Genomic DNA, 26,015 nt, shown 5'->3' on the forward strand with positions numbered 1-26,015 from the left:
TTTCTCCCGAGAGGCAAACCCCAGAGGTTCTCATTCAAGAAGGCACTTAGGCATCTGCTTAACTTTAAGCATGTGCTGAAGTCCCGCTGAAGTCAAGAGAAAGTGAACAGGAACTGGGAAAGTGCATTCACAGACGGGCATATTTGCCCAAGTGGATTTTCTGATCCATTAGACTGCCGACTTGGAAAGCACTGTAGGCAGCTGTTTCGCAGAATATTCTGCCTGGAAATGCATCAGAACCACCTGCAGTATGGAGCTGTAAAAAATTAACAACAATAACTTTGCCAGTGGGTAAAAATACCAGGGACTAAAGGCAACCCTGGATCCAGCTCGGTTGAAGTCAGTAGTTACACCTGAGATGAGTTTGACACCCAGCAAGGATGGCCTTACCATGAGGCAAACTGAGGCACGTGTCAGACTGGGCACGGGAGCAGGGAGTGCCACTAGGACCCAGAGTGTAGAAAATTGCGTCTGATGCTGGCCCAAGCGAGGGAAAATGGGAGCATCATTTGAGCTCCCTGCCTCAGGTACCAAAATGTTGTGGGCCAATCTTGAGATCCAGGTTTCATCGTTGGGGACAAATCCATTGCTGTGTATCAGTGACAAGTCAGAACAGGTCCGGGGGTCGGGGGTGAGTGTGTCATCCTTAAATCCCTATGGGAAACATGCCCAACTGGCAAGCCACAGCCCAATTCCCTGCTCAAGACAGGGCCAGAATGTGGAAGAGCAGGGGAAGGTGCTTTATGAAGTGTAGCATCTAGCAGGGTGTGTCTTAGAACACAAGGTCTCTTCCAATCCTAGGATTCTATGATTCAAAGCAGCTTGGATTATTCTTATCCATGCTACAGTCATGCTAGAGGCCCCAGGTGAGACCTGGGCTCCACTGGACAAGATGCTGCGAAAGCCCCTAGGGTCCGTCTGCAAGCAGGAGATGTGATTGCTAACGGCGCAGATTAGCCGCTTGCGCTCGTACCCAGGACCCTATGTAGGCGGGGCAAGCCCATTCCACTCCCTGTGCTGCTGCAGCTTCACTGCTTTTGATTTCCCAGCTAGCCACGTCAAAGCCAGCGAGGCAAGTCTACGCATGATGCACTCATGCTGCCCGGTGGTAGAGTAGACATACGCCCAGCGAAGTACCGTCCCTGCCTTGTCTCGACAGACAAGAGGAACAAACCCCCATCCTGGCCGCCATGGATGTAAAAGCTCTTTACACTGACATTCCCCGTGAAGACGGATGACAGGCTGCCAGGAACACCATCCCTGATGGCAGCACCTGGTTACAGAGTTCTGCGACTTTGTCTTCACCTGCCACTACTTCCGATTCGGAGACAATTTGTATCTTCAAGCCAGCGGCACAGCTATGGGCACCCACCTGGCCCCACAATATGCCAACGTCTTTATGGCTGAACTTGAACGTTTCCTCAGTTCTTGCCCTCTAGCACCCTTATTCTTCTTACTCTACATTGGTGACATCTTCAGCATATGGACCCATGGGAAAGAGACCCTTGAAGAATTCTACAGGGATTTCAACAACTTCCACCCCACCATCAACCTCAGCCTGGATCAGTCCACAAAAGAGAGCCACTTCCTTGACACTACAGTACAGTACGTGACGGACACATTTTCACCACCTTATTCCGGAAACTCACCGACTGCTACACTTACCTTCATGCCTCTAGCTTCCATCCAATACACATTTCTCAGTCTATTGTTTACAGCCAAGCCCTAAAATAGAACTGGATTTGCTCCAATCCCACAGACAGAGACAAACACCTACAGGATCTATATAGAGAGCATTCTTAAAACTGAAATACCCACCCGGAGAAGTGAAAAAACAGATTGACAGAACCAGAAGAGTACCCACACATGAACTACTTCAAGACAGGCCCAAAAAAGAAAACAGAATTCCACTTGTCATCACCTACAGCCCCCAACGTAACCCCCTCCAACACATTATCAACAATCTACAACCTTTCCTCGAAAATGACCCCTCACTCTCACAGGCCTTGCGGGACAGGCCAATCCTTGCCTATAGACAACCCCCTAACCTGAAACAAATTCATTCCAGTAACCACGCAGCACATCTCCATCATAATTATCCAGGAACCCACCCCTGCCATCAGCCCGGGTGCCAACTCTGTCCACACATCTACGCAAGTGATTTTATCACTGGACCCAACCACATCAGCCACCACATCAGAGGTTCATTTAACTGCACATCCACCAATGTGATCTATGCCATCAAATGCCAGTAATGCCCCTCTGCCATGTACATTGGCCAAACTGGACAGTCTCTAAGGGTGTGTCTGGACTACATGCCTCTGTCGCCAGAGGCATGTAAATTAGACATACCAACATAGTCAGTGAAGCGGGGATTTAAATATCCCCCACTTCATTAGAATAAGAATGGCCTCTGCGTTGTGCCGGCTCAGCTGTTTGTCGGCACGAACCGGCAGTCAAGACGGGGATTGGTCAGCAAGGAAAGTCTTTGCCAACCAATCCCTTATGCCTCGTGCAATGAGGTTTACAGGATTGGTCAACAAAGGCTTTCCTTGCTGACCAATCCCCGTCTTGACTGCTGGTTCGTGCCGACAAACAGCTGAGCTGGCATAACGCGGAGGCCATTTTTATTCTAATGAAGTGGGGGATATTTAAATCCCCGCTTCATTGACTATGTTGGTATGTTTAATTTACATGCCTCTGGCGACAGAGGCATGTAGTCTAGACATACCCTAAGGGAAAGAATTAATGGACACAAATGAAATTTCCGAAAAGGTGTAGCTCAAATTGCGTAGCTTATTTCGAACTGAGGGTGCAGTGTAGATGCACCCTTACAGACTAACAGATTTTTGTGGGCATAAACTTTTGTGGGCACTTATGTCCAAATAAATCTGTGAGCCTTTAAGGTACCGCAGGACTCCTCATTCTCATGGATCCAACTCTCCACACTGTGTCTGTCCCACTATCCAAATTAGTGTTATCTCCAACATTTTTCTATCCTCTCCCCCAATTTCTCAAAAGTTGCACTTTCAAAGTCCTTTATAACACCATGGTTTGCGTGAATGTCCCTTTATCGGACTATTGCTGCCCCAACCCGGCAGACTCAGTTGCTGCCTTTGGCAAGGGTTATCCACTGGAAATACTATCCATTATGGACTGGGAATCAGGACACATGCAGTGTATTCGTCATGCTGCCACTGGTGTGCGTGTGATATTTAGGCAAGTCACTTCCCATCTCTCCGTGCCTCAGTTTCCCTGCCTGTAAAACTGAGGATCGCTCTTATCCACCTGTGTGAGTGGCTCTGAGACTTGCAGATGAAAAGCTCCAGAAGTGCTCAGGGTAAATGCCACCTCTAATACACTTCCCCGAGGACCTCCTCTGGATCCCCCAACTGGCTGCTCTTTGAGATGGGCTCCCTGAGAGCAAAGGCGATCTCTCTCGGTGACTCATGCCTTGTCCATCCTCATTTATCTGCCTCATTCCAGCTGGATGTGCATGGCCACCAGCGCTCTCAAGAGCATTCGGTATCAAGACGAACGTGGCTGACTTCACTTTTTACCAGGGAAGAAGTTTGCGGGTAGTTTTCTTACCCACTGAAAAATGTTCCCGGAGGCCCTTTGAAAGCTGTCAAAGGAGGAGAAGGCAAAGGAGCCCTCATGTTCTCCAGGCAGTTGGTTTTGACAGCTGTGGAAAAGACGCCCTCCAAAGGCTACCTGGGGCCGTCGGGCCACCTTCAAAGCCACCATCACGGCTAGGGCTGGTCCCATAAATTCTTTCATTCCGTCCTGGGCTTGTCATCTGTTACTGCTTCAGTGCAGGGACACAGAACGGACTTAATGGTGCGATTTAATGCAAACGACCAAGGTAATGAAGTGCAGCTGGTAGCCGTACTACTGCCGGCTGAGCTCTGTTGTAGTTCTGACATGACTGAGCAGCCCTGGAGGGCAACGTGGATCGGAGACCCACATGGAGCGACTGGAAGTGCTGCTCTCCCCTTCCGTTCTGAGCTGCCTTCTGGTGGCACCGAGGTGACGGGGACGTGAAGCGGATGCCCCGTCGCACGGTTCCCCCTGACGCTGCCAGGCTGGGTTGAGAGGTGCCCTCTGGAAGGGAGCTGTTCTCAGGCCCTGACACAGAGGGAGGCAGGCACAAACGGGCTGAGCGGGGAAAAGGGCATACGGCGTTCGAATTCCTCCTGGAGCCCTTGGGGATGTTCCAGCTCAGGGGGTAAGAAATCCCCCCATGGCAGCACATGTGCTGCTGGATTCGGTTCTGAGGCACCCCCAAAAGGGAGCCCCACGGCTAAGCCATCAGACTACGGCCCTGGACTCCACAGTGGCTTTGCAGTGCGCCAAGGCCAGTCTTTGGCTGAGTCAAGCCCCGGGGAGGTTAGAGCAGCCCAAGGGCCAGTCCTAGCCTGCTCAGCTGGTCGGTGCTCCTATGGGTCCCCGAGGCAGCCAGGAATAATCAGGAGGGGGGCGTTCGCATGAGGCCCCGGGTCCTCGGGAACAAACCCAGCAAGCGCCCCATGCTCAGGTTCCGCTACTGACCACACTGGCAAGACACATGCTTGACTTCCGTGGACCTCCCTGGGTCAGCCCCTTCAAGCCAGCAGGAGCCATTGGACACCCGTGAGTGGAGCCCTCAGCGCCCAGCACGGAGCAGGCCAGAGACTCCTCTCGGTTACAGCAGGGTGGCTGCATTGTGAGGGATAAATCTGAATGGGTGTTTGTGCCATAGGGTCCTGCTGGGTCAGCTCCTGTGCCAGCCCTACCTCCTTGGGGTCCTGCTCCTTTCAAGGGGAGTGCTTTGGGGCTGTATACACAGGGTGGCAGGAACACCCAGAGGCCTTAGTTGAGTTCAGGGTGCCATTGAGCCGGGTGCTGAACACATACAGCGAGCGACAGTCCCTGCCCCAAAGAGCTAACAGATGAAGAAGACAAAGGGTGGGAGGAAGGAAGCAATGTTACCGCCCTGATAGACATGGGGAAACTGAGGCACGGAGCGACTAAGTGACTCACCCAAGATCACACAGGAAGTGTGTGGATGACCCCACATCTGTACCAACCTCAGTATGTCCTGGGGGGGGGGGGGGGGGGTGCCCTGTGGATGGGAGACCAACGAGCTCCTGCAGAAATTGCTTTCTTTTCCCTGTGCATTTTACCATCCACTGACATCAGTGGATTCCTGAGCTCAGCCCAGATATTCAGGGCTGTTCTTGGGATTTAATCTGATGGGCAGATGCTGGGTGGCAGCCACACAACAGGCCGGACATGGGCAGCTGCCAGGCAACCTTCCTCAGTTTCCCTCTGCTACATGTCAGCAAGTCGGAAACTCATCTTCTGTCCCAGCTGTGCCTGGTTTGTTTTGGCTGCCGGTTGTAACCTAGACTGTAAGATTGGGGACTGGACTCGTTGACCTCTCGAAGTCCCTTCCAGTCCTAGTATTCTATGATTCTATCTCTGGGGCAGAGGCTGCCTCTGTGTGAGCATGTGCATGGGCCTAGGGGGCTGATGGGCATGGATTTTGGGGATGCCACTGGCCTCCTGATAGAGGGAGGTTATGGCCAGTGTCCACCAATGCAGCCTCCTCCCTTGGCAGCGGATCAGTAGGGGCCCTGCAGCGGGGTCAGCCTCCCAGAAGCTGGACCAGATCCGGGCTGGACTGGCAAAGAAGGCGAGAGGTTGGGAGGAGTCGGAGGAAAGGTAAACAGGCTGCTCTGGTGTGAAACAGGAAGGGAACAGCTTCCCCGAACTCCAGTTCCCATCAGCAGGTTCCTGCAGCTCCTTCCGAATTGGAAAACAAGGGCTGGGACCATCAGGCTGCTCATGGTGAGCTGCTGCTTGTCCAGATTCTCCTTAAGCCCTTGAGGCTGAATTGGCCCCGGGGTCTCCAAACAAGACTTTTCCTGGGACGGAATTCGGACCGGACATAAACTGGTGCGATCCATGGGCTGCAGCAGAGCTTTATTCACCCTGGGGAGAATTCTGCCCTGAACCCGAATCTTAAAGCGGAACCCTGAGCCTTCCTTCCCTTAAGTGAGCATTCGTGGCTGGGAAAGACTGAAATCACTAGCAGAAATCAGACAGCACAGGTTGAACCTCTCTAGTCCGGCACTCTCAGGTCTGGTAACATCCGTGGTCCGGCATGATTTTAGTTAGCCAGATCATGGGTGTGGCCAACTTTCCCGCGGTCCCATAAAGTTTGTTTCCTGCCACCAGTGCTGGCTCTCATGGTTCTGTGCTGTTATTTAGCTCTATTTTATCCCGAAATGTCTTCTAAGAGCCCTGTAAGCAGTGCGAGTGCTGGTAACGCCGCTAGACAATATTGACCTCCGTGGTCTGGCAAATTCTCTGGTTTGGCACCAGTCATGTCCCGAGGATGCTGGACTAGAGAGGTTCGACCTATACAAGTAGGAGCCAGCCAACACCTGAATTCCATGGTGCACTGAGGCCCATATGAGGTAGCCTGGTGGCGGTTCTCAGGTTTTCACACCATGTTACAACAGGGAAAAGGTTTGGGGATCTACTTCTTCTAGAAGAAGGGGGAGGGTGGTTATGGGACCAGGCTAGGCCCAGGTTGAGGGACCATTGTGGAGAACCTTTCCATAGGCTCAGTGTGTGAAGAAAAACCATGATGCTGCTATCCTCTTAAAGTCATTAATTCTCCAAGGGCTTTTGAGAGTGGTGATACTATTGGGCAAATAACGGGCTAGGTAATTGCAGCAGTTAGACTGCACACTCTACAGACACATGGCTTTCTCTCTCTGTAAAAAGCATCTATTACATTTTGGCTGGCTCGGACAACTAAAGTACTTCTGTCTCCTTAAATCCCCACTGCAGAGGCAATTGGACTCCTTCACTTCCTTTCTCAAACGGTCGTGTTAACTTGCTGGGTGTTATTTGGGGCTGTGTTCCACCTCAGAGGCAGCTGCATTTCATTAGCGTGCAAGCTTTGCATCTACTGCCTGTAACATGCTTGTCAAAGGAAAGGTGCTATGTATGTCCCTCAGGCCTGGTCTACACTATAGTGGAAGGTTGAACTAAGATACATGACTCCAGCTACGTTAATTACATAGCTGGAGTCGATGTATCTTAAATTGAGTTTCTGCACCGTCCACACAACGGGAGGCTGACAGGGACAAGCGTTCTTGCCAGCTCCCCTTAGTCCTCATGAGGAGCAGGAGTACCGGTGCTGATGGGGGCACCCTCTGAGTTTGATTTAGTGGGTCTTTACTAGACCCACTAAATCGAATGCCGGAAGATTGACCATGGCAGAGTTGATCTTCCACATAGTGTAGACATGGTGTCAGATAGTGTGTGTGTGAAGGGGGAGGAGCTAAAGGAAGCAGACCTAATGGCACTGGGGAATGGTAGCATCAGGGGACCACCCTTCCAAAAATCACAGCCGGGAAGAAAACACAAATCCAGTAAGTATTCTTATGGGAAGCTAGTGTCAGAGACAGGACAGATTTTATAAAGCTATTGATTTTAAGTATATTTCTCTCATTTTAAAAGCACTTTTTATACTAGCATAGTTACCCCAGGAATCTCTAGCTTTAATGAGTCATTAATATAAATACCTTGCCTGCTGCAGGGCTTTAGGTGCTATTAAATGGATTTGCAATCCAGCACTTTATTTGCTAGGATCAATGCCTGTGACACATTCAATCCTTCAAGAAAATTCATTTAAGTCAACGGTGCCTAATGCTATCGACTGAATTTGTTTTCTTTCCCCTCCCTGCTTTTTCTTTCCGTGGCCAGTTCTCACCCTGTGGAAAGGGAAAGAGAGGAGCCTTCTTAAAACTTCTCTCTGGCCCTCAAAAACCCCTCAGCAGGAAGGCAGATGATGTAAATCAATTGCCACTAATGACAAGGAGTTTCCTGGCAGCCTGAATAAAAGGCACATCTCTTCCGGCTGCAGCTCACTCGCTTACCTTCTCTGCTAATGAAATGAGCAATCTATTCCAATTCTTTGGGTGTAGTGGCACCAGGGCAGATCACAGCTGGGTACAGGTAGCATTAACTCTGGGCCACCCCCGCCCGGTCCTTTCTCCTCCCACCTACTCTAAGGATCTATTTGGTTTCTTGAGTTATTCAGATGGTTGGAATTCATTCTTCTGCCTGGGTAATTATCCCCGTTGGTAGAGCTGAGGTCTTAGATAATTGTCAGACTCCCGCAGTTTTGCCGGGATTCAATCCAGGATAAAGACATCAGGTGTGAAAGGAGAGAAGGAGCGGGAGAAGGGGAGGATTAGAGTCTTCACACGCCCGGCAACATGGCAGGAGCAACAGGCAAATATTTGCACAACCACCAGTTCCTGCGCTGTCCTGCCGTGTCCCGATTAGGAGAGGCAGGTGAATCAAAGAGCTGAACATCCTGACGGCTGGCCCTTTGGACCCAATTAGGTTGGGCAAAAACAACCCACTGCCGATCGCACAGAGAAAGCTTCCAGCATTGATATGGAGGGCAGGCGGGAGGGAGGAAAGCTGGGCAGGTTTGAAAGGAGACATTTTGATGCAGGTTGGCTTAAGGCATCCCTCTGCATGCACGGGTGAGGGGATGAGGAGCAGGGGGAAGGGATGTGCTGTCACGGAAACAGGCACCCGTCATCCCCCGGGACCTTTTCTGAGTGCCCTGCAGAGAGAGAGGAATATGACCAGTATCCAGCTGAGCCTGGAGCCCCATAGTCCTGAGCACTGCACACACACACGACGCTCTCTGTCCCCAAGAACTTAGAGTCCAAACCAGGGGTGGGGAACCTCAGGCCCAGGGGCCGGATGCGGCCCCCGGCTTGCCTGGATCCGGGCGCAAAGCTCAGGGACCACCTCCCACGTTGAGTTGCCCATGCTGGTGCTTCAGCCCCGCCCCCACTGCCCCACTGCAGGGTTGGAGTACACCAAATCTACTAGGCTGCACCCCCCCATCCCCAGGCTCTGGTGTGCAAGGGGAATGTGGGGAGTGTCTTTCTCCTCAGGTGGGGGCCAAGTCAGCGAGGGGGGTTGTTTCTGTTGTTGCTTCTCTCGTGTGTGTGGCCCCCACCCCTGAATGGATGAGTCCCGCAAAGGCTGGGAAGAGAAACAGAGGCCCAGAGAGCGAAAAGGAAGCAACTTCCCCAGGCCACAGAGCAGGTTGGGGGCCGAGGCAGGGCTAGAACCCACGGTGCTGGTCAGCCTGAGTCCCAGCAGCACGAACGGCCTCCCTTGCCAGCAGCCTCCACAGAGCGGTCACACACTGAGCAGCCTAGGGAGGCTGCTTTCGCGCTGGAGAGGGTCCCTCTTGGAACTGCCCATCCTGCACCGGGGCTGAAAGAGAGGCCTCCCCTCCCCCGGGCTGCCAGCCCAGCCCCGGTCCCCACTGCCCCCAAATGACTCTGAGGTGTGAAGAAGCAAACCGGAGTCTGGCTCCATGGGGCTCAGGACTGCAGCACCCAGCAAGCCCTGAGGGGACCGGGCCTCTTTTTCTCTCAGGCTCCCGTGACCTGGGTGAGAATAGCTGATGGCTGCGTGGGCCTGGTTCTGCTTCAAGCTGATTTGACCGGTCCAGCAAAGCAATGGACTGAATGGAGTGTGTACCCTTCCGGGGGGGGGGGGGGGGGGGGGAGCATGTGAAATCCTCACCCCCAGCAGCTCGGAGCGGTTTGCATCATGAACCCACATTTCTGGGCCTTTAGGCAGCCCTGACTCTTCCCACACAGGGCCTGTCTCTGTTCTCCTCTCCACAGCCCCAATCCCGCTGGCCAATATCCTCACTGTGCCTCCCCCATTCACCCAAATGTTGTGGCTCCCCATCAGAGCAGCCTAGCCTTCCGTTTTTGTCTGCAGGCTCTGGCTTTCCACCCCATGCCCAGCCCCACCGCTGCCTTCTGTGGCTTCAGGATTTACTTGGCCAGAGCTCAGTTTCGTTCACAACTTTCCCCCCAACTGCTCCGGAGAGGCGGCTAGGCCGGCTTGCTGCCCTCTCCCCTAGGCCCTATGCATAAAGCGCGTGTGCTGTGGGCCCGCTGGGAAGGGAGGGAGTGGAAGGCGATGGGACCAGAGGGCTGGGGACAGAAAAAGGAGAGTGGGATGAGGGAGCAGACACAGAGGAGGCAGACTTGAGCGCAGCTCTGACATCTCATCGGAGAGCCAGCAGTGAGAAATGCGAGAGGGGAATGGGGTTGTTCCTGGGGACAGAGATGGGGACTTCAGGGGGCATGCTCTGTTTTTTAAGGAGCTGGTCCAGCCCTGAAATATGGAAATGAAAATATATTTTGGTGAGCAAGCTGCTGTATGCAAATGAGCACATATGGGCATGTAAATATTTGCAAATGTGACAACAGGCCTTTAGAGGGCCCGGTGGGAGCAGGTTCACACCCCTCCCATTTGCTAGGTCCAGGCACACAAGAATGAATGAAGAAAGTTCCAATCTCCTAGGACTCTGTCTCTGGCTACATGCTGTAGTAGAAGGCGCTAGCCTACACCCGCTATGCACAGAGACTCTGGCCCTCTGCCAAGTCTCTTTGATACCCAGGCCTGGAACAACTGCTCCATGGGCTCCTATCACCAATCCAGGCAGTGAACACCAGCGAGGATTTGTAGAAAGGACTTTTTCTTCTCTCTGAACTTCTCTGCATTAAAAAAACAACAAAAGAGCCCTCACTGGATTTTTGAGCATAAACCAAAACATTCTCATTCTCTTCTTTTCAGACCTTCCCTTTTCCTCTCCCTCTCCCCTCACCAAGCACCCCACTGAGAAAAGAAGGGAAGGAAAAATTTTGCTGTGTGTGCTTGGAAGGGGGGAGAGCCAAACGGAACATTTTTTCCAGACTTGGGTTTGAATTGACCAAAACAGAAAATATTGAAAGCAGATTCATGGAAAACAAAGACATTTCCAGGTTCAAAAAGAGAATCAATCAGATCTAACCACCGGCGGCCCACAGAACTGTTTCAGCTGGCGGCTCCCCGCCTAGCGTTATGCAGGATGCAAAATTTTAAGCCCAAATAATGAGGGTTGTGGGTTTGAGAGGCAGATGGGGTCATGCACATCTCTATGTGATAGGCGTATCCCTGATTCAACGAGGCACTGATTTTATTTACAGTGGGATAACATCGGCACTTTGCAAGTGGCAACCAGGAACATTTGGGTAATGCACAATCTAGAAAGCAAAGCAAAACAAGTCTGTAAATATGTTGTCAGTTTCAATGAGCCTGCCAGTGATTTAGATTCCTGCAATTCTCAGCGGGGGCACGGCACTGCCAAAAATATCTAAGAGTGAAAAGAAGAATTCTAGTAGGATTTTAACTGTGAATTATTCTGCACCCTATATTTCTGTTTTCTTCTAATCCAGAGTCGGGCTGAGAAGTTTCTCTTTAAGGGCAGTTTGTTTGTTTCTTCACGGAGGAGAAATGTTTCCTTGTTAGATTGCAGTGAATGTCACCGGATTTTTTGTCACTTATATTCCAGCATTACCCACTGGGCCCCGATGTACTAGATGCTGCGTAAGCAAATGGTAAGACACAGTTCTGCTTTGATGAGTTTAGTAGACAGACTACAGAGGAGAAACAAAGCATTATTATCCTGGTCATACAGATGGGACCCCGAAGCACAGAGAGACGCCTTTTCATTTCTCTTATGCTAGTGGAACTCCATCGACTGGAAGACTTACTCCTGATTTGCTCTCATAATCTAGGCTCTGTCTACACTAGCACTTTTGTCTGTAGGTTGGCTTACGAGTGTAGGGGGAGAAAAATCACACTAGGTGGGGGTGGTTTAATGATGCAGACAGGGCTCTCTCCAGTTGCCATCAAGTGGCTACACTGGAGACCTTATAGCGGCACAAGTATGCTGCTGGAAAGTCTGTACAGGCTGCACCTCCCAAAACAGGCACTCTCTGCTCCGGCAGAGCCCCACGGTAGCCCACGGCAAGCTGGGCAGGGCCTCACTACAGGAGACAGAGCCTGGGCTGCCCAGTAGCAGTTGAACAGCCCAACCAGGTGTGTGTGGGGGGGAGGTAGGGTGCCTTCTGGGGCAGCCATCTGGCAGCCGGCAATGAGCCTGGTGGGCCGGTGGCAGGGGACCTCCTCTGGTCCAGGAAATTCTCTGGTTCAGGACCGGTCAGGTCCCAACGGTGCCGGACCAGGGTGGTCCAGCCCTGGGATGCAGGCACAAGAGAAGTAGCAGACCCAAAATGATTTGTGGGAAACCCGTGGCAGAACAGAGACCTCAGCCTGTATCTCCCGAGTCCCGAGCCGATACATTAGCACAAGCCCAGCTGGAGCAGCTCTGTGGAGCTGTGTTCACAGCTCCCCTGGAGGAGATGAATGTTGTCATCTCGGCTAAGTCCACTGCACCAGAAAACAGGTGATTGCCCCTGTTCGTCACTGTCGGCAGTTCGACCCTTGACTATCAGCTGGAGTACTGTGTCCAGTTCTGGGCGCCACATTTCAAGAAAGATGTGGAGAAATTGGAAAGGGTACAGAGAAGAGCGACAAGAATGATTAAAGGTCTAGAGAACATGACCTATGAAGCCAGGCTTCATGAACTGGGCTTGTTTAGTTTGGAAAAAAGAAGATTAAGGGGGGACATGATAGCGGTTTTCAAATATCTAAAAGGGTGTCACAAGGAGGAAGGAGAAAATTTGTTCCTCTTGGTTACTGAGGACAGGACAAGGAGTAATGGGCTTAAAGTGCAGCAGGGGAGGTTTAGATTGGACATTAGGAAAAAATTCCTAACTGTCAGGGTGGTCAAATATTGGAATAAATTGCCAAGGGAGGTGGTGGAATCTCCCTCTCTGGAGATATTTAAGAACAGGTTAGATAGACATCTGTCAGGGATGGTGTAGACTTGGTCCTGCCTTGAGGGCGGGGGGCTGGACTCGATGACCTCTTGAGGTCCCTTCCAGTCCTATGATTCTATGATTCTATACCCTGGTGGCTCTGGGCTACAGCAGAGGGGCACAGGAGGAAGCCACATCAGCAGAGCTGGGCGGGAAAACACGCCTATTGCCAGCTGGCTCTTTGCTGGATCCCTGTTCCCTTTCAGATGCATCAAAACAAAGTTAAAATACAAATGTTTCCGACTCAAAGAGCCAGCCCACCCTTTTCCTCAGCTGGGAAATCCTGGGGACTCGGATTACTTCCCCGTCAGCCTGGGAGCTCAGCGAGCTGCTAGAATGAACATGTACATTGTCTGCAGGACAGCAGAGCCAAAGCCTACGGCAATTTCTTTTAGCTGTCTGTATTTACGATCTTTTTCCCTCTTGTATTGATTTTTTTTGTAGTGCAATTAAACAAACCAACCAATCCAAACCCACCCAGGATCATTTACCAAGGATTCTGATGTTGCTTCCAGCTAACTATTGGGGCAGATGAATGATAACCCTACTATTCGGATCCACCCTGTCTGTGCTGTGACCACTCTACAGACTCCTGGGGGAGGAGAGAAGGAGGAGTTTTGGCCCCTGGGTTGCACTCCAGCTTCTAAAATGCACAGAGGAGCTAACACAGAGCAGCCTGTCTGCGTAAAAACTTTTATAAATGATAAGAACAAGTCTGATACCTTCTGGCATCTCTCTATCAGTCTACCTTGCCTCGCTAGTCATTGGTCTGGCTGTCCGGAAAATGCAAAGGTTGGGTGGGTTAAAGAGCACACTCATCCGTACCAATGGCTTCAGCAGACTGTCTGTGGCATGCAATGACTGGAGCAAGGAAGCCTCGTCAAATGTGCGAATCGATTAATTGGGCAACAAGCAGAAACAACAAACCGAGGCTCGTTTGCTTTTAAACTGGCTGGGAGGCAGGGCTGTGCTCAATAGGGTTTTCGGCAAGCTTTTCGGCGTGTCTCCTTTGTCACTTCTCAGCAGCGTGGTAGCAATGCTGCACGGCGCCCCCCCGGAGAATCAGCAGCCGCAGCTCTTTGTAACTCGCAGGGAATATTATAGCCTTTTCAATGAATGCCCTGCCTGCTGCCTTGGGTATCCAAGTGAGCAGAAAGTTAAAACAATTCAAAGGAGATGTGAGGGTTTTTTTAAATGCCTGCTTGGCAGAGGCAGAGTGTGAGAAGAAAAGAACGTCTCCGCGTGAATTAAACCCCCTATGTATCAAACTGAGGCAAACAAGTACAAATGGATAAAATCCGCCCTCTGGCCACCTAAGCCTCTTCCTTCCCAAATAAGTCTTCTCAGACGGAGCTGCACAAAGGGAATACATCTGGTAAAAGGATAAGCTGCTCGTGAGCCGTCAGATCTCTCTACTGCGTTCTGAATTCATTTTGCTTCCCAATAACTGATCTGTCTCATCACAGCCTCTGCCCTGGCTCCTTATCCCTAAAATGAGATCACCGAATCCTTTCAAAGACCCTGAGCTGAGTTACACAGGTGCAAATCTAAGGTGGGTCACTCTGGATTTGAAGCAGTGTGAATGAGCTTAGAATCAAACTCATTGGGCCAGATCCTCTGATGTGCTAAATCCATGTAGTTCCATTGACTCTGGTGGAGATACTCTAGGTCAGTGGGTCCCAATCGTTTTGATACTGGGGATCAGTAAACCCATTCACAAGCTTTTGGAGGATTGGGAACATTTATTTGCATATTTGCATATTCATTAAGCAAATTATGAATATGTAAATTAATTGTGTCGCTGGCCCTACCTGTCCTGCGGGTTGTTCCACTCCCCTCCTCACCCCAATCCCAGCCGCTTTATCGTCCGGCACTGGCTTCCCTGGCCACGTCCAGTGCCAGCGTTCTGTGTCAGTGTGCACGGTGCCTGGCCTTCTCCCTGGATCCTAGTACCTGCCGGATCTAGCCCCGTCGCCCGGGAGCATGCCTGGCAGAGATGCCATGGCAGTGGGCTCTCTCCCAAGAGGGCTGCGCCGCCACACTCGGCAGTGTGGGGTGCTGCTACTCTGTCATACAAATTAATAGGATCGTGCACGATAATTTTTCTAAGGACCGGTATTTTTTTTCTAAGGACTAGTACTAGGTCGCAGACCACACTTTGGGAAATGCTGCCTGGGTTTACACGGTGTAACTGACTGGAATCAGACTCATTGGAATTCTGCTAATTTATGCCAGCAAAGGATCTGGCTCCATTATCAGTGTCCTTAAAACTAAAACCAGTGAAAAGAGTGAGCTACAAAATAAGCCCCAGCAATAACTGAAGAGGAGAAATGTCTTTGTGAGTGATGCATCGCTCGCATTGGTTTTGAATTGAAAGTATTCTGGACAAAATAGTATGGCTTATTGAAACATACACTCATTTATCTGTTACAACACCACCCAGGACAGACTGTAGCAAGAGTAAGCACAACCAGCTGAACTCTAGAAAAGCACAGAGGTGATGCAAACAGCTTTCGGTAGAGTGTGATTTAAATTACAAGGTGCTTCCGATAAGCCCCCGTGTGCTAGAGTGATGGAGCTATAATTGCAGTGAAGTCATTTAATTGTGATGTGGATGAAACACAGACAGACTACGGAGCGGGCTAGGCACAACCCCCACTGTGCTCACAGTGGGTTAAGAAGCCAGTTATTAAGTGAATTTGATTTGGAGTGCTCAGCAAATCTCACTGCTTATGTCAGAATCCTACTTTTTCTCTTGTTTACATTAAAATATCTTCAATCCAACGTCCAGGTCAGGGCATAATCGTACGTTTCCGAGTGGAATGGTATGTAACCCATCAATTAATGTCTCTTTTGTCTGACTTTGTGGCAGTCTTAGCTGGGCACCAGGATTCCACACTCAGGATATCATGTCTTTGTAAGACTTTCAGAAATGATTGCTCTTCTGTGAATTGTCTGCGGGGTCATTAGCCAACGGAAAGAGAAACTGCCCCATGTCAGACTTCTTCCTTCATGGAAGAATGCTGGAAAGACGAGATTGTCTCTGCAAGGTCAGGTAAAAGATCAAATGCTACAAAAGGAGAAAGCGACTGAACTTCCATGGTTTACTGAGATGAACATGTAAGTCACCCTGGGAATTAATTTAATAGGCTCTGTGGACAGGAATGTGTCTGGCTGTTTGCCTGTGCTTTCGTACAATGCCCATCAATGCGTAATCTGGGCATCTAGGAAATGGCATCTTGGATCACATCACTGGCAGAGTCGGCTGGTCAATATGTGATGCTTCAGAAAAAGGAAAGAGATCCATAAATACTATAGGCCGGGGGGAGGGAGGGGCAATTGCAGAATGCCCAGAGAGGAAATTCCTTCCTGGTTCCTGCGGTGGTCACCTTGTACCCTGAAGAATGAGCTTTGATTACTCTGATCGTGCTTGCAGCTTGCTTTGCATACACTGAAGTGTCCAGACACAGGGTGGCAATTTTCACTGCAGGACAATTACAATCAGAATGCAGCAGGGAAGGCATGCTCCTTTTCACCTAAATGGGAACCAGATTAATGCCCTTCGTCTGAGTGGAAAGCACACTTTAATCAGGGAGCTTTAGAAGGAAAGCAACTGTACCCCAATCATTTAAAGCGAACTCCGGACAAGACAATGTTCAGGGAATCTTATTAGAGTGATTTATGGTTTTGTGCTAGGAAAGGACCCCAGCTAGTACTAAACTGCCCACATTTTATATCAGCAATAACCCTAAGTCACGGGAAGAAAAACTGTGCACATTTCTCTGGGCCTTAATTCGTGTGCACCCGATACTCCCAAGGTCCAATTGTCCCTCTATATGCCAATTGGACCAAATTCTGTCATTTTTGCAGGGGGAGAGGGAGGTTTCCAGATTGAGCCTGGTGTAATGGAGAACTGGATTTGGTCTATTGACTGCGGGTCTACTGGATTTGGTCTACTGACATGCTTACACTAAGGCTGAGTTGATCTCTATTGATTTCAGGAGGAGGCTGGACAAGAAGGGAAGGGTCTGGACTGGAAAATATCCTTAATTCACTGGGTCACTGCAGCTCCAATGGTGTAGAAAAGCCTCTTGCGGCCGAAGGAACCTCCTATAACTGTACACAGCAGAGCGAGATATGGACGGGGGGCTGGAACCATATTTCTAGCGGGGTTGCAATATACAACTGAACCAAACTGTGAACCCTGCATATAATAGAAGCTACTGAAAGGCCTGGGGTGCGGCAGCCCCCTCTAGTTCCAGCACTTACGGTTATGGATGGAATGTATATCTTAACCCTGAGTTGAGTCTTTTGAAGTCAGATCCTTAACATTATTTGAATGAGGTTTTTAGCTCTGCATTTCCTTAGAGTGTATTGCAATAGCGGCAGAGCCATACGGTGCATTAATTTCCATTCAGTTTTAAAATCTCCAGAGGAGCCATGCTGGTTAGCTATGTGAATCGTTATGTGATTGCCTCTCAGAAAAAGGGGCGGGGGGGGGGGAGGGAGGAGAGGATGTTCTTCAGAATCAGGGCCAGGGATGTGTAGTACACATCCTTTTTCATCAGCCGACCACACGAGCTCTGAAAGATGCCAGTTCCCCTAGATCTGTGATGAAACGTCTGTTTGAAAAACTTTCAGCCCATATGTGCATCATTTGTGAGCTTCCATTTTGTAACCTGATCAGTTCAAAATACCTTACAGAGAAACCATCGTGTGGACTAGCCCCTTGGCAAATTTTACTGTTAAACTCTGAAGGCTTTACACAAACACTAATTAATGAAGCCTAAAAATATCCATGGGAAGAAGGTAGATATGATTGTCTACATTTTATCAGTGAATAAGTGGAGACACATCTGTTAAATGAATTGCCTAAGGACACAAGGTTGAGTCACTAGCAGAGCTATGAATAGACCCTGGAGTCCTGGCATTCTCTCCCCATCTCTAATCACTGCACCATGCAATAGACATTTTCTTTCAGTTTTGTGGTCCCAGAACAGCATCTTCAGTTGGAAAGGTTCCATTTTTATTCTACATTAAAAAAAAAAATATCAAAACCTCAGGCTGGTCTTGAGGTTATTTATACCTAAAGTTCAGCCTGGCTGGAACACATTTCTTTTGCTGGGTGTAGAAAGTTTAAAATGACAGGAGAAGGAAATTTGTCAGTTTAAAAGAGAAAGATTTGATCTTGTAAATTTGTATGCGAGCGATCCTTACTGACCTGGTCACCCTCATTGAAACCCCTAGGACTACTCCCAGGAGTAAGGGATTGCAGAAGCAAAACTTGGTGAAAGGTACCAAACATACTGGTCTGGAAACTAAAGTGCGTCAGTTATCCACAGAAGACAAAAGCACAGGCAGCCACAAGGCAGCCTTCCAACTCCCGATCTCCCCACCCCAGCTCTGCCAATGTACCCTGTGGGTTACCCTGCATGGCTGATAAGAACATAAGAACAGCCATACTGGGTCGGATCAAAGGTCCATCTAGCCCAGTATCCTGCCTGCTGACAGTCACCAATGCCAGGATCCACAGAGAGAGTGAACAGAACAGGGAATCATCAAGTGATTTCTTGTCATCCATTCCAACCTCTGACAAACAGGCTAGGGATACCATCCCTACACATCCTGGCTAATAAGTATTGATGAACCTAACCTCCATGCAAATATCTAGCTCTTTTTTGAGCCCTGTGAAAGTCCTGGTCTTCACAACCTCCTCAGGCAAGGAGTTCCACAGGTTGACTGTGCCCTGTGTGAAGAATTGAACCTCATTGGACCCTTGGTCTTTCTGTTAATATTGACAACTATTGTGCCATGGATTGAGCCCACCAGCCTATTTCACCAAAATGTCTTGATGTCAGATGGCAACAACTTTTGGTCACTCTAAGCTGGGTCAGGCTCCTGTCAGTGAGCTGCAGGTGCAAAATTCCTTGTGCGGATACCTGCCACGTTGTCCCCTGGCTGGCAAACTGCCTTATGGCACCACGGTAATTCCTACTTACTTATATCACAGTAGCTCCCAGGGGCAGATTGTGTGCGGTGAGTGTGCATGGCACGGAGTGTGTTTAGTGAGTTTCTGAGCAGCTTGCAACCCAGGTGAGTGACTTTTTCATTCTGGTCGAGTGGTAAGAAAAGGGACCTGAGTTCTATTCCTAGCATGCCACTGAGTGGGCTGGGTGAGGGGATGTTATTTGGCCTCTCTGTGCCTCAGTTTCCTTGCCTGTGGGAAGTGGTAGTATTGCCTAGTGTATAGGAAACTAAGCAGACCAGGGTTCAAATCCAGATTTCCAGTCTGACCTTGAGCAAGGCACTTAGTCTGTGTCATCAAATGAGATGACAGCACCACCCTGCCCGGGGGATCCATGAATGTCACCGAGTGCTCAAACACTGTCATGGGGTCTCCCACTAGAGAGACAAACACTTAGAAGCAGAGCAATGTTCCTTGTTCTCCTCGGAGAAGTGCTTTCAGCTAGCGGCTGTGTGCAGAATAGCCCCAATCCTGTCCTTTATTATGATCCCCACCTTAAACTGACTGGTCCTGTGTATTGCTAATGCTTGTTTTCCACCCTCCCCACATGGCAGGAGAATGTGTCTGATCTTTCCTTCAAAAGTGCATGAGGGGCCATGCCTTTGCATGCTTTGCATTGGCACCACTGTCCCAGAGCAATGTTCGGGGTAATTGTTTCCATCCATGTGCAGAATAAATTTTGTGATGTGCACTGGCAGCACGGGCAGATGGGCACCAAACACAGGCTGCGGGATATGGGGGCTCTGCTAATCAGCTGGGTGGTATTTGACTCTCTCCTGGGTGACCAGGGAACAAGCTCCCAGAGCCAGAGGCCTGGCCAGTGGTCTAAGGGTCACAAGCTCGGGGGCAAAGCCATGTTGCAAAGCGGGGTGGGAGGGCCTGGTCCTTAGAGGGGGCCTGAGATCCCAGGGTCCTTAGAGGGGGCCTGGCCCTGGAAGGGGTGAGAGCCACTGTCCTTCCCCCCCCCCCACCACACACCTACCTTGACAGCCTCGGCGTGGCTCACCCGGTCCAGGGACTTGTCGTTGACTCTCAGGATCTGGTCCCCGATCCGCAGCCCTTCCTTCTCCGCCAGCGAGCCCGGCTCCACCAGCGACACGAAGATGCCCACGCCGTGCTCCGCGCCCCCGCGGATGCTGAACCCCAGGCCTTCCTGGCTCTTGCTCCGCTTGAGGCTCACCTGCCGGAGCTCGCCCCGCGGCTCCCGCGCCGGGGGCGCTGTCCCGCCCGCCGCGGTGCTGAAATCCAGCGGGGCTCGCCGGGGCCAGGAGCGAGCCGCGGGCGCGCTGGACGGGCCGGGGCTCGCCGGGCCCGCGTCGGGGCCGCCGGGCAGGAAGGCGGGCGTCAGGTAGGGCCCCTCCGAGGTGTACTGGTCGAAGAGCAGCTGGTCGGAGCGGGGGATGACCAGGCGCAGCAGGGGCAGCAGCTGGCGCTGGGGCGGGCTGGGCAGCAGGACCCGCAGGCTCTGCACCAGGTCGAACACGTTGCGGCGGGCGTGGTAGACGTTGAGGCAGTGGATGAACTGCTCCCGCTCCGGCTCGCTCAGCAGCCGGGTCAGGGCTTGGTGCAGCTTCCGCACGTTGGCCGAGAGCAGCCGGGCCCCGGCCCCCGAGGGGGGCCCCGCCGCGCCGGACGAGCAGGAGGAATCCACCGACGTGCGGTCCAGCTCGGCGCTCATGTCCCCGGGGGCGGAGGGGGCAGCCTCCAGGTCAGAGCATCCTCCGGCTGCCCCCTGGCTCCGGGCGGGGATCGCCCTCAGTCAGCCCAGAGCCGCCGCCGGGGGGGACTCCGGCGTGGCCAGCGGCTCAGCCCGGAGCGCAGAGGAGCCATCAGAGAGGGGGGAAGCCCCCCCGGACACACCCCTCTCCCCTCCCTGGGTCCTTGGCCGGCGCCGGGCAAGCGGAGAAGCCGGGAGGCAGCTGGACCCCAGCGCCCGGGCTGCCTCTGTCCGGACGGGTGGCGATCTCTGCCCGCGGGGATCGCTCCTGGCGCCGGCTGGTTCTGCGCCCTGGCGAGGCGGGGAGCCCCCCGGGCCGGCTGCAGCCCTGCGGCAGGGCGCGAGCCTGGAGCTCGCTCCCAGTCTCCCCCGGCGGGCCCCCGGGCCGGGAGCGGTCTCCTGCCGCTGGGCTCCCTCCCTGCCTCCAGCGCGGCTCTCCAGCCACTTTCCTGCGCGGGTGCGCGGCAGGATCCCCCGCGCAGCCCCAGCCAGCGCCCCGCTCCAGCTGCGGCGGGCTCGGGCTCAGGACAGCGACTTTGCCAAACTGTTGAGCCGCCCCTGCCCTGATCCCGCCCGCTGCCCGGCTCGCCAGGGCCGCCCCCTGCCAGCAGCTCCTCAGGAAATGACGCGCCTACTTACTGCTTGTCGGTTGCCTGGAGACAGGGTGATACAGCCCGACTCCAGGGTAATACAGCCCGACTCCAGGGTGTTACAGTCCAGTTCGATGATGGTGCATGGGGGCCTTTAACTGTTGCGAGCTCATCGTGTGCTTGGATACAGGAGAACTGAGGTGTCCCTTCTTTCTTTCTTTCTTTCTTTCTTTCTTTCTTTCTTTCTTTCTTTCTTTCTTTCTTTCTTTCTTTCTTTCTTTCTATCTATCTATCTATCTATCTATCTATCTATCTATCTATCTATCTAAAGCTTGGTTACCCATGACGTTGTTCCCGTTACATCTGCAGAGGACACACCATTTCACACAGTAATTTAGGATACATGAACTCAGCCAATTGTTTATTAACCAAAGATGATGGGAGAGAAGAGCAATCGAGAGGAAATAAATGAACGTACAGGCAAATATCACAGCAGGGGCTGTGCTGTTCTGGAAGGGGGTGACTCATGTGAAGTGTCTCTGAGTTTCAACGTCCTGAGACTGATTCTGCTCTTATCATGTACACTGGAGTAAACCAGGAATGACTCCCTTGAAGTCAAAAGAGATACCAAAGTGGTGCAAATGAGAACAGAGTCAGACCCTCTCTGTGTTGCCAGTAATTTAGACAGTCTGAAATTATCTTACTACCTTAACAAAAAAAGTAGAAACATGTTGTCTGCGGAGTTGCTGTCAAATGTGGGAATCAATTGTTTACAAAGGAGCTAATTTCATGCCATGTGGTTAATGTTCACATTCCCTTTGCTTGGTTTTCCAATTATGCTAAAAGTAATCCTTAGAATTTACCCAGCCGTTCCCATCGTCAGCTTGTTTCAAGAACATCAGGCACTTAATTCCCAGTGCACCGCTTTGTTAGCTAGCTCATATTCTGTGGTTTGACAGTGCAATTTCAGAAGTGCCTAGTGTGGTGACACTGTGTGTGTGTGTGTGTGTGTGTGTGTGTGTGTGTGTGTGTGTGTGTGTGTGTGTGTGTGTGTGTCGGGGGTCTCCACTGAGGCTTCTGAAAGAGGCCTGATTTTCAGGGAGTGGGTGCCGAGTACTTTCTAAAGTCAGAACCATTTTAAGTCAGGCACAATTAGTCAACCCAACTCACTAGTCCCTTTTGTAAATCTTGACTATAACCCCAGTCCGTAGAGGTAGAGGGGTAATGAGTAAGACTAAAATGTAAACATGGAGGGTGTCAGTGGCAGAGATGGATTTAGAGGTTTAGGCCATTAAGCCACGCCCCTCTCCTCTCCAATTAGAGTTGTCACTCAAGTCTGGGTTTAATAATTCATCTCCATATGGATTTAACCTCTAATCTGTTCTTAGTAGTTGTATAGATAGTATAGATAGATAGTAGTTGTATTGTGGGACTAAGGGACCACAACTGAGATTAACCCTTGTGCTAGGTGCCATACACACAAGACTGTCTATGCCCCAAAGGTCTTACCAAACAAAGGTCCTGAGCCTGCATTGTCAGCCGTGTGGGTCTGTCCCCATGCAGAGCCTTATTGCGGTTAACTGGGCTCTATGTGAGTGCTGGGCTCTGTCTACAGGCAGCCCATTGCAGGATTGGAGCCTAAATACGGAGTTTGCTTTGTTTTGTTTAGGCAGTATGGATGCTGTACATATCCGACACCTGACCCTGCCTTTCCTGTCTAGCCCTTGATTTCAGTGAGTGAAAGACAGTGCCAGGAATTGTGGATTGGCCCCATTATAGCAAATAGGGAAGCATCGAGGCATGCACATGGTGAAATGGGATTTTTTCTACCCCTTTATCATGTCAAATGCTTTGGCTTTGTGTGTGTGTGATCATGAGTCCTGACCAGATCGTGGCCACAGGTTGGAGAAGGAACAGGCTGATTTTCACTAGCAGTTTCTCTCCATCCATCTTGCATAAGTACCTTCAAATCTTCTTTCAAACGAAGCAGTTTCCCATGGTGTATTGTGCAGCTGGGGCCCAGAATTCTATTTCCTCCCTGACAGTGAATCAACTGTTTAGACACGACCTACTGGGTATCTAAAAGCTGCACCGGGCCAGCCCAAAGGTCAGAGAAGAGGAGTCAGTTTACACACTGTTCTGCGGAGAATACCTTGGCTTGGCTGTCCACTGCCCCTTCTGAGCACAGTGGTTATGTGACACCAGTGAGTGAGTTTTCCACTACTTGATGTGCTAACTCAGGCTGTTACTAATAACAGTAATTAATAAAAGCTATTATAGTTACTAATTACTAATTCTGGTTAATAACAATAGCGATACATTATGTACACTAAAGTTGTGATTCATCAAAGCATTTAAGAACATGCTTAATGTCAATCACATTCAAATCCCATTGATGACAACAGGACTTAAGAACATGCCTACTTTTCTGAACAGGGACTGGCTCACATTCTTGCTTAAAGTGACGCGGGCACTGAAATGCTTTGCTGAATCTGGGCCTAAGGGCCTGACGTCAAAAGGAGCTTTTCAATCAACTTCCTTGGTCTTTGGCTCATATAATCCAGTTCCTTTCATTCAGGACACAAAGCAAAAGCACTCCATAAACATGGCTAAATAAACCTCACAAAAACCTTTATCTGGTACGTTCTGGCTACACAGGATTCATTTGCACTCACCACTAAATGCAGTCACTTCTCAGTGGAATCCTAAAGAACCCCTCTTATATGCCACATGTCACAGCAATGTAGGACAGGAAGTGAAGATGGATACTACATCCAATTACGACAGAAAGAAGAAATGTGAGAGAGTACATTAACCCAGGGATGTAGCTATGGCAGAAAGGGTGTCAAAGCTGTTCCCCACTTTGGCACTTTGAATGCAGAAGGTGAGGGCCCACAAGAGACTTTAAAAGACGTTGTCACTAAAGACTTGAGTTAAAACTCCCCAAGGTTTGCAAAAACTCCTTTGAGAACCCAGGAAGGCACAATGGAGGATTTTTTTTCCTGTAGGGGGCCTCAAACTCTTTAAACCTCCCCTTGGAGACAGCATGAGAACTTGTAATTTCTCTTAGTAGCTTGGCTTTGCAGTCTTAGGTACGTGCGAGCAGAACCTCCTGCCTTCTAGCTCACAGGAATCAGAGCATGGTCTCAAAGGGGAGACTTTTATTGAAAAAAGAAAAGAAAAGAAAACACACCTTGTGAAACATTACTTGTTTGCTGTGTGTTACAGAGCAACAACAACAAAACACAGATAATTGCTTTTCTGGGATTCACATTGGAAAGTTACAGTATATGGGGTAGTTGCATGAGCTCAGCACAGAAAAGTCTAACGAACCCAAAATAAAGAAAATAACCTGATTGCATCTGACTAAACATTCCGGCTGTGTCTACACTGGGCCACTTATTCTGGAAAAGCAGCCGCTTTTCCTGAATAAGCTGCGAGCTGTCTACACTGGCCCCTTGAATTTCCGGAAAAGCACTGACGATTTACTGTAAGAAATCAGCTGCTTTTCCGGAAAACCTATGCTGCTCCCGCTTGGGCAAAAGTCCTTTTTCCAGAAAACTGTTCCGGAAAAGGGCCAGTGTAGACAGCTCAGTAGTCTTTTCCGCAAAAAAGCCCCGATTGCGAAAATGACGATTGGGGCTTTTTTCCGGAAAAGCGCATCTACACTGGCCAGATAAAGGGCTTTTCCAGAAAAGCATCCTGCCAATGTAGACGCTCTTTTTCCGGAAATACTTATAACGGGAAGAACTGTTCCGTTTTAAGCATTTCCGGAAAAAGGTGCCAGTGTAGACGTAGCCTCCCTGTTCTACTCACATACCTATTTCAAGATTTAGTCCTTCGCTAGGCATGGATGTCACTGGATTCTCCATGCCTGGCTCCCTGGTTTAATTCACGTCCTTCCCGCTCTGCTCTGGTTACACAACAGCAGGAACAGGAAGGCCCCTGATTTCAATTCAAAACCCACACTGTTCCCATTGTCTCTCCTGCCAACTCACTTCCTGCCTCCCTAGCATTCCTGGGGACTCTCTAGGACCCTCTCTCTATGGTTTTAACTCTTCCAGGAAAGACAGTTAAGGCTAGGTCCCAAGAGTTAACTACTGAGAAAGATTTTAGCTAACTGAATGGCTGGAATGTCCAGGAAAGGATATTACCTCTCTCATTCATCACAACGGGGAACAGCCTCATTTCTGAAGAAAAATGATACAGTAACTTAACCGACCACAAGCGATCAGGGCTTTAAGGAAGCAACATGGTCTAGTGGGTAAGGCAGGAGTCTGGGACTCAGAGGAGCTGGATTTTGGTCTATACTGTGCTACCAACCTGCTCTGTGACCTTAGAAAAGTCAGTGAACCTTTGTTTCTGCTCCTACCCTGTGCCTGTCTTTTCTATTTAGATTGTGAGCTTTTCTGGCTAGGGACTTGCACTCATCCTATGTATGTGAATAGTGTCTAGCACAATGGGGCTTTGATCTTAGGTGGGGCCTCTATATGATGCTGTAGCATAACAAAAATCCTGAAAGATGGACCCTAGCTTCTTAGTGGGGTGGGGCTGGGGGGGATTAGAGTCCATCACCTATCTATCCTCTGTAGGTCTCACATCCAAAATGGAGCCAGCCCATGGATTGTGGTTGCATGGCATGAGCTTTCTTCTTTCCCAGGTAAGATCACACCTTCAAATTCGTTTCACTTGTGACCTTTCCTAAGATTAGAACATGAAGCAGCAGGAGAAAAATCAGTTGAAAAATGCATTGCGACTACTTGGTCGCATTGCTTGATTAATTTTTTTATTATGTACATTTTCATTTAATCTTTCATTTTCCTCTGTCTTTGGCATATGAGTGAAAACCATTTAATATTCCAAAG

General features: G+C 50.3%; 1 protein-coding gene across 2 annotated transcripts in view; it reads right to left on the minus strand.

The window, feature by feature from the left end:
- WHRN (whirlin) overlaps window positions 1-21,504 on the minus strand; it is a 114,357-nt gene extending 92,853 nt beyond the window's left edge. The window contains exon 1 of one of the 2 annotated variants that reach the window (XM_075905665.2): window positions 19,826-21,504. In XM_075905665.2, coding sequence (XP_075761780.2) covers window positions 19,826-20,521 — 696 coding nt within the window. In that variant the 5' untranslated portion in view covers window positions 20,522-21,504. The remainder of the gene's footprint in view (window positions 1-19,825) is intronic. The other variant, XM_075905666.2, reaches the window with a different exon arrangement.
- Window positions 21,505-26,015: the final 4,511 nt, after the last annotated feature.

This window comes from Pelodiscus sinensis, chromosome 23 (genome assembly GCF_052426305.1).
Source record: "Pelodiscus sinensis isolate ZL-2025 chromosome 23, ASM5242630v1, whole genome shotgun sequence".
In the NCBI taxonomy this organism is placed as follows: domain Eukaryota; kingdom Metazoa; phylum Chordata; order Testudines; family Trionychidae; genus Pelodiscus; species Pelodiscus sinensis.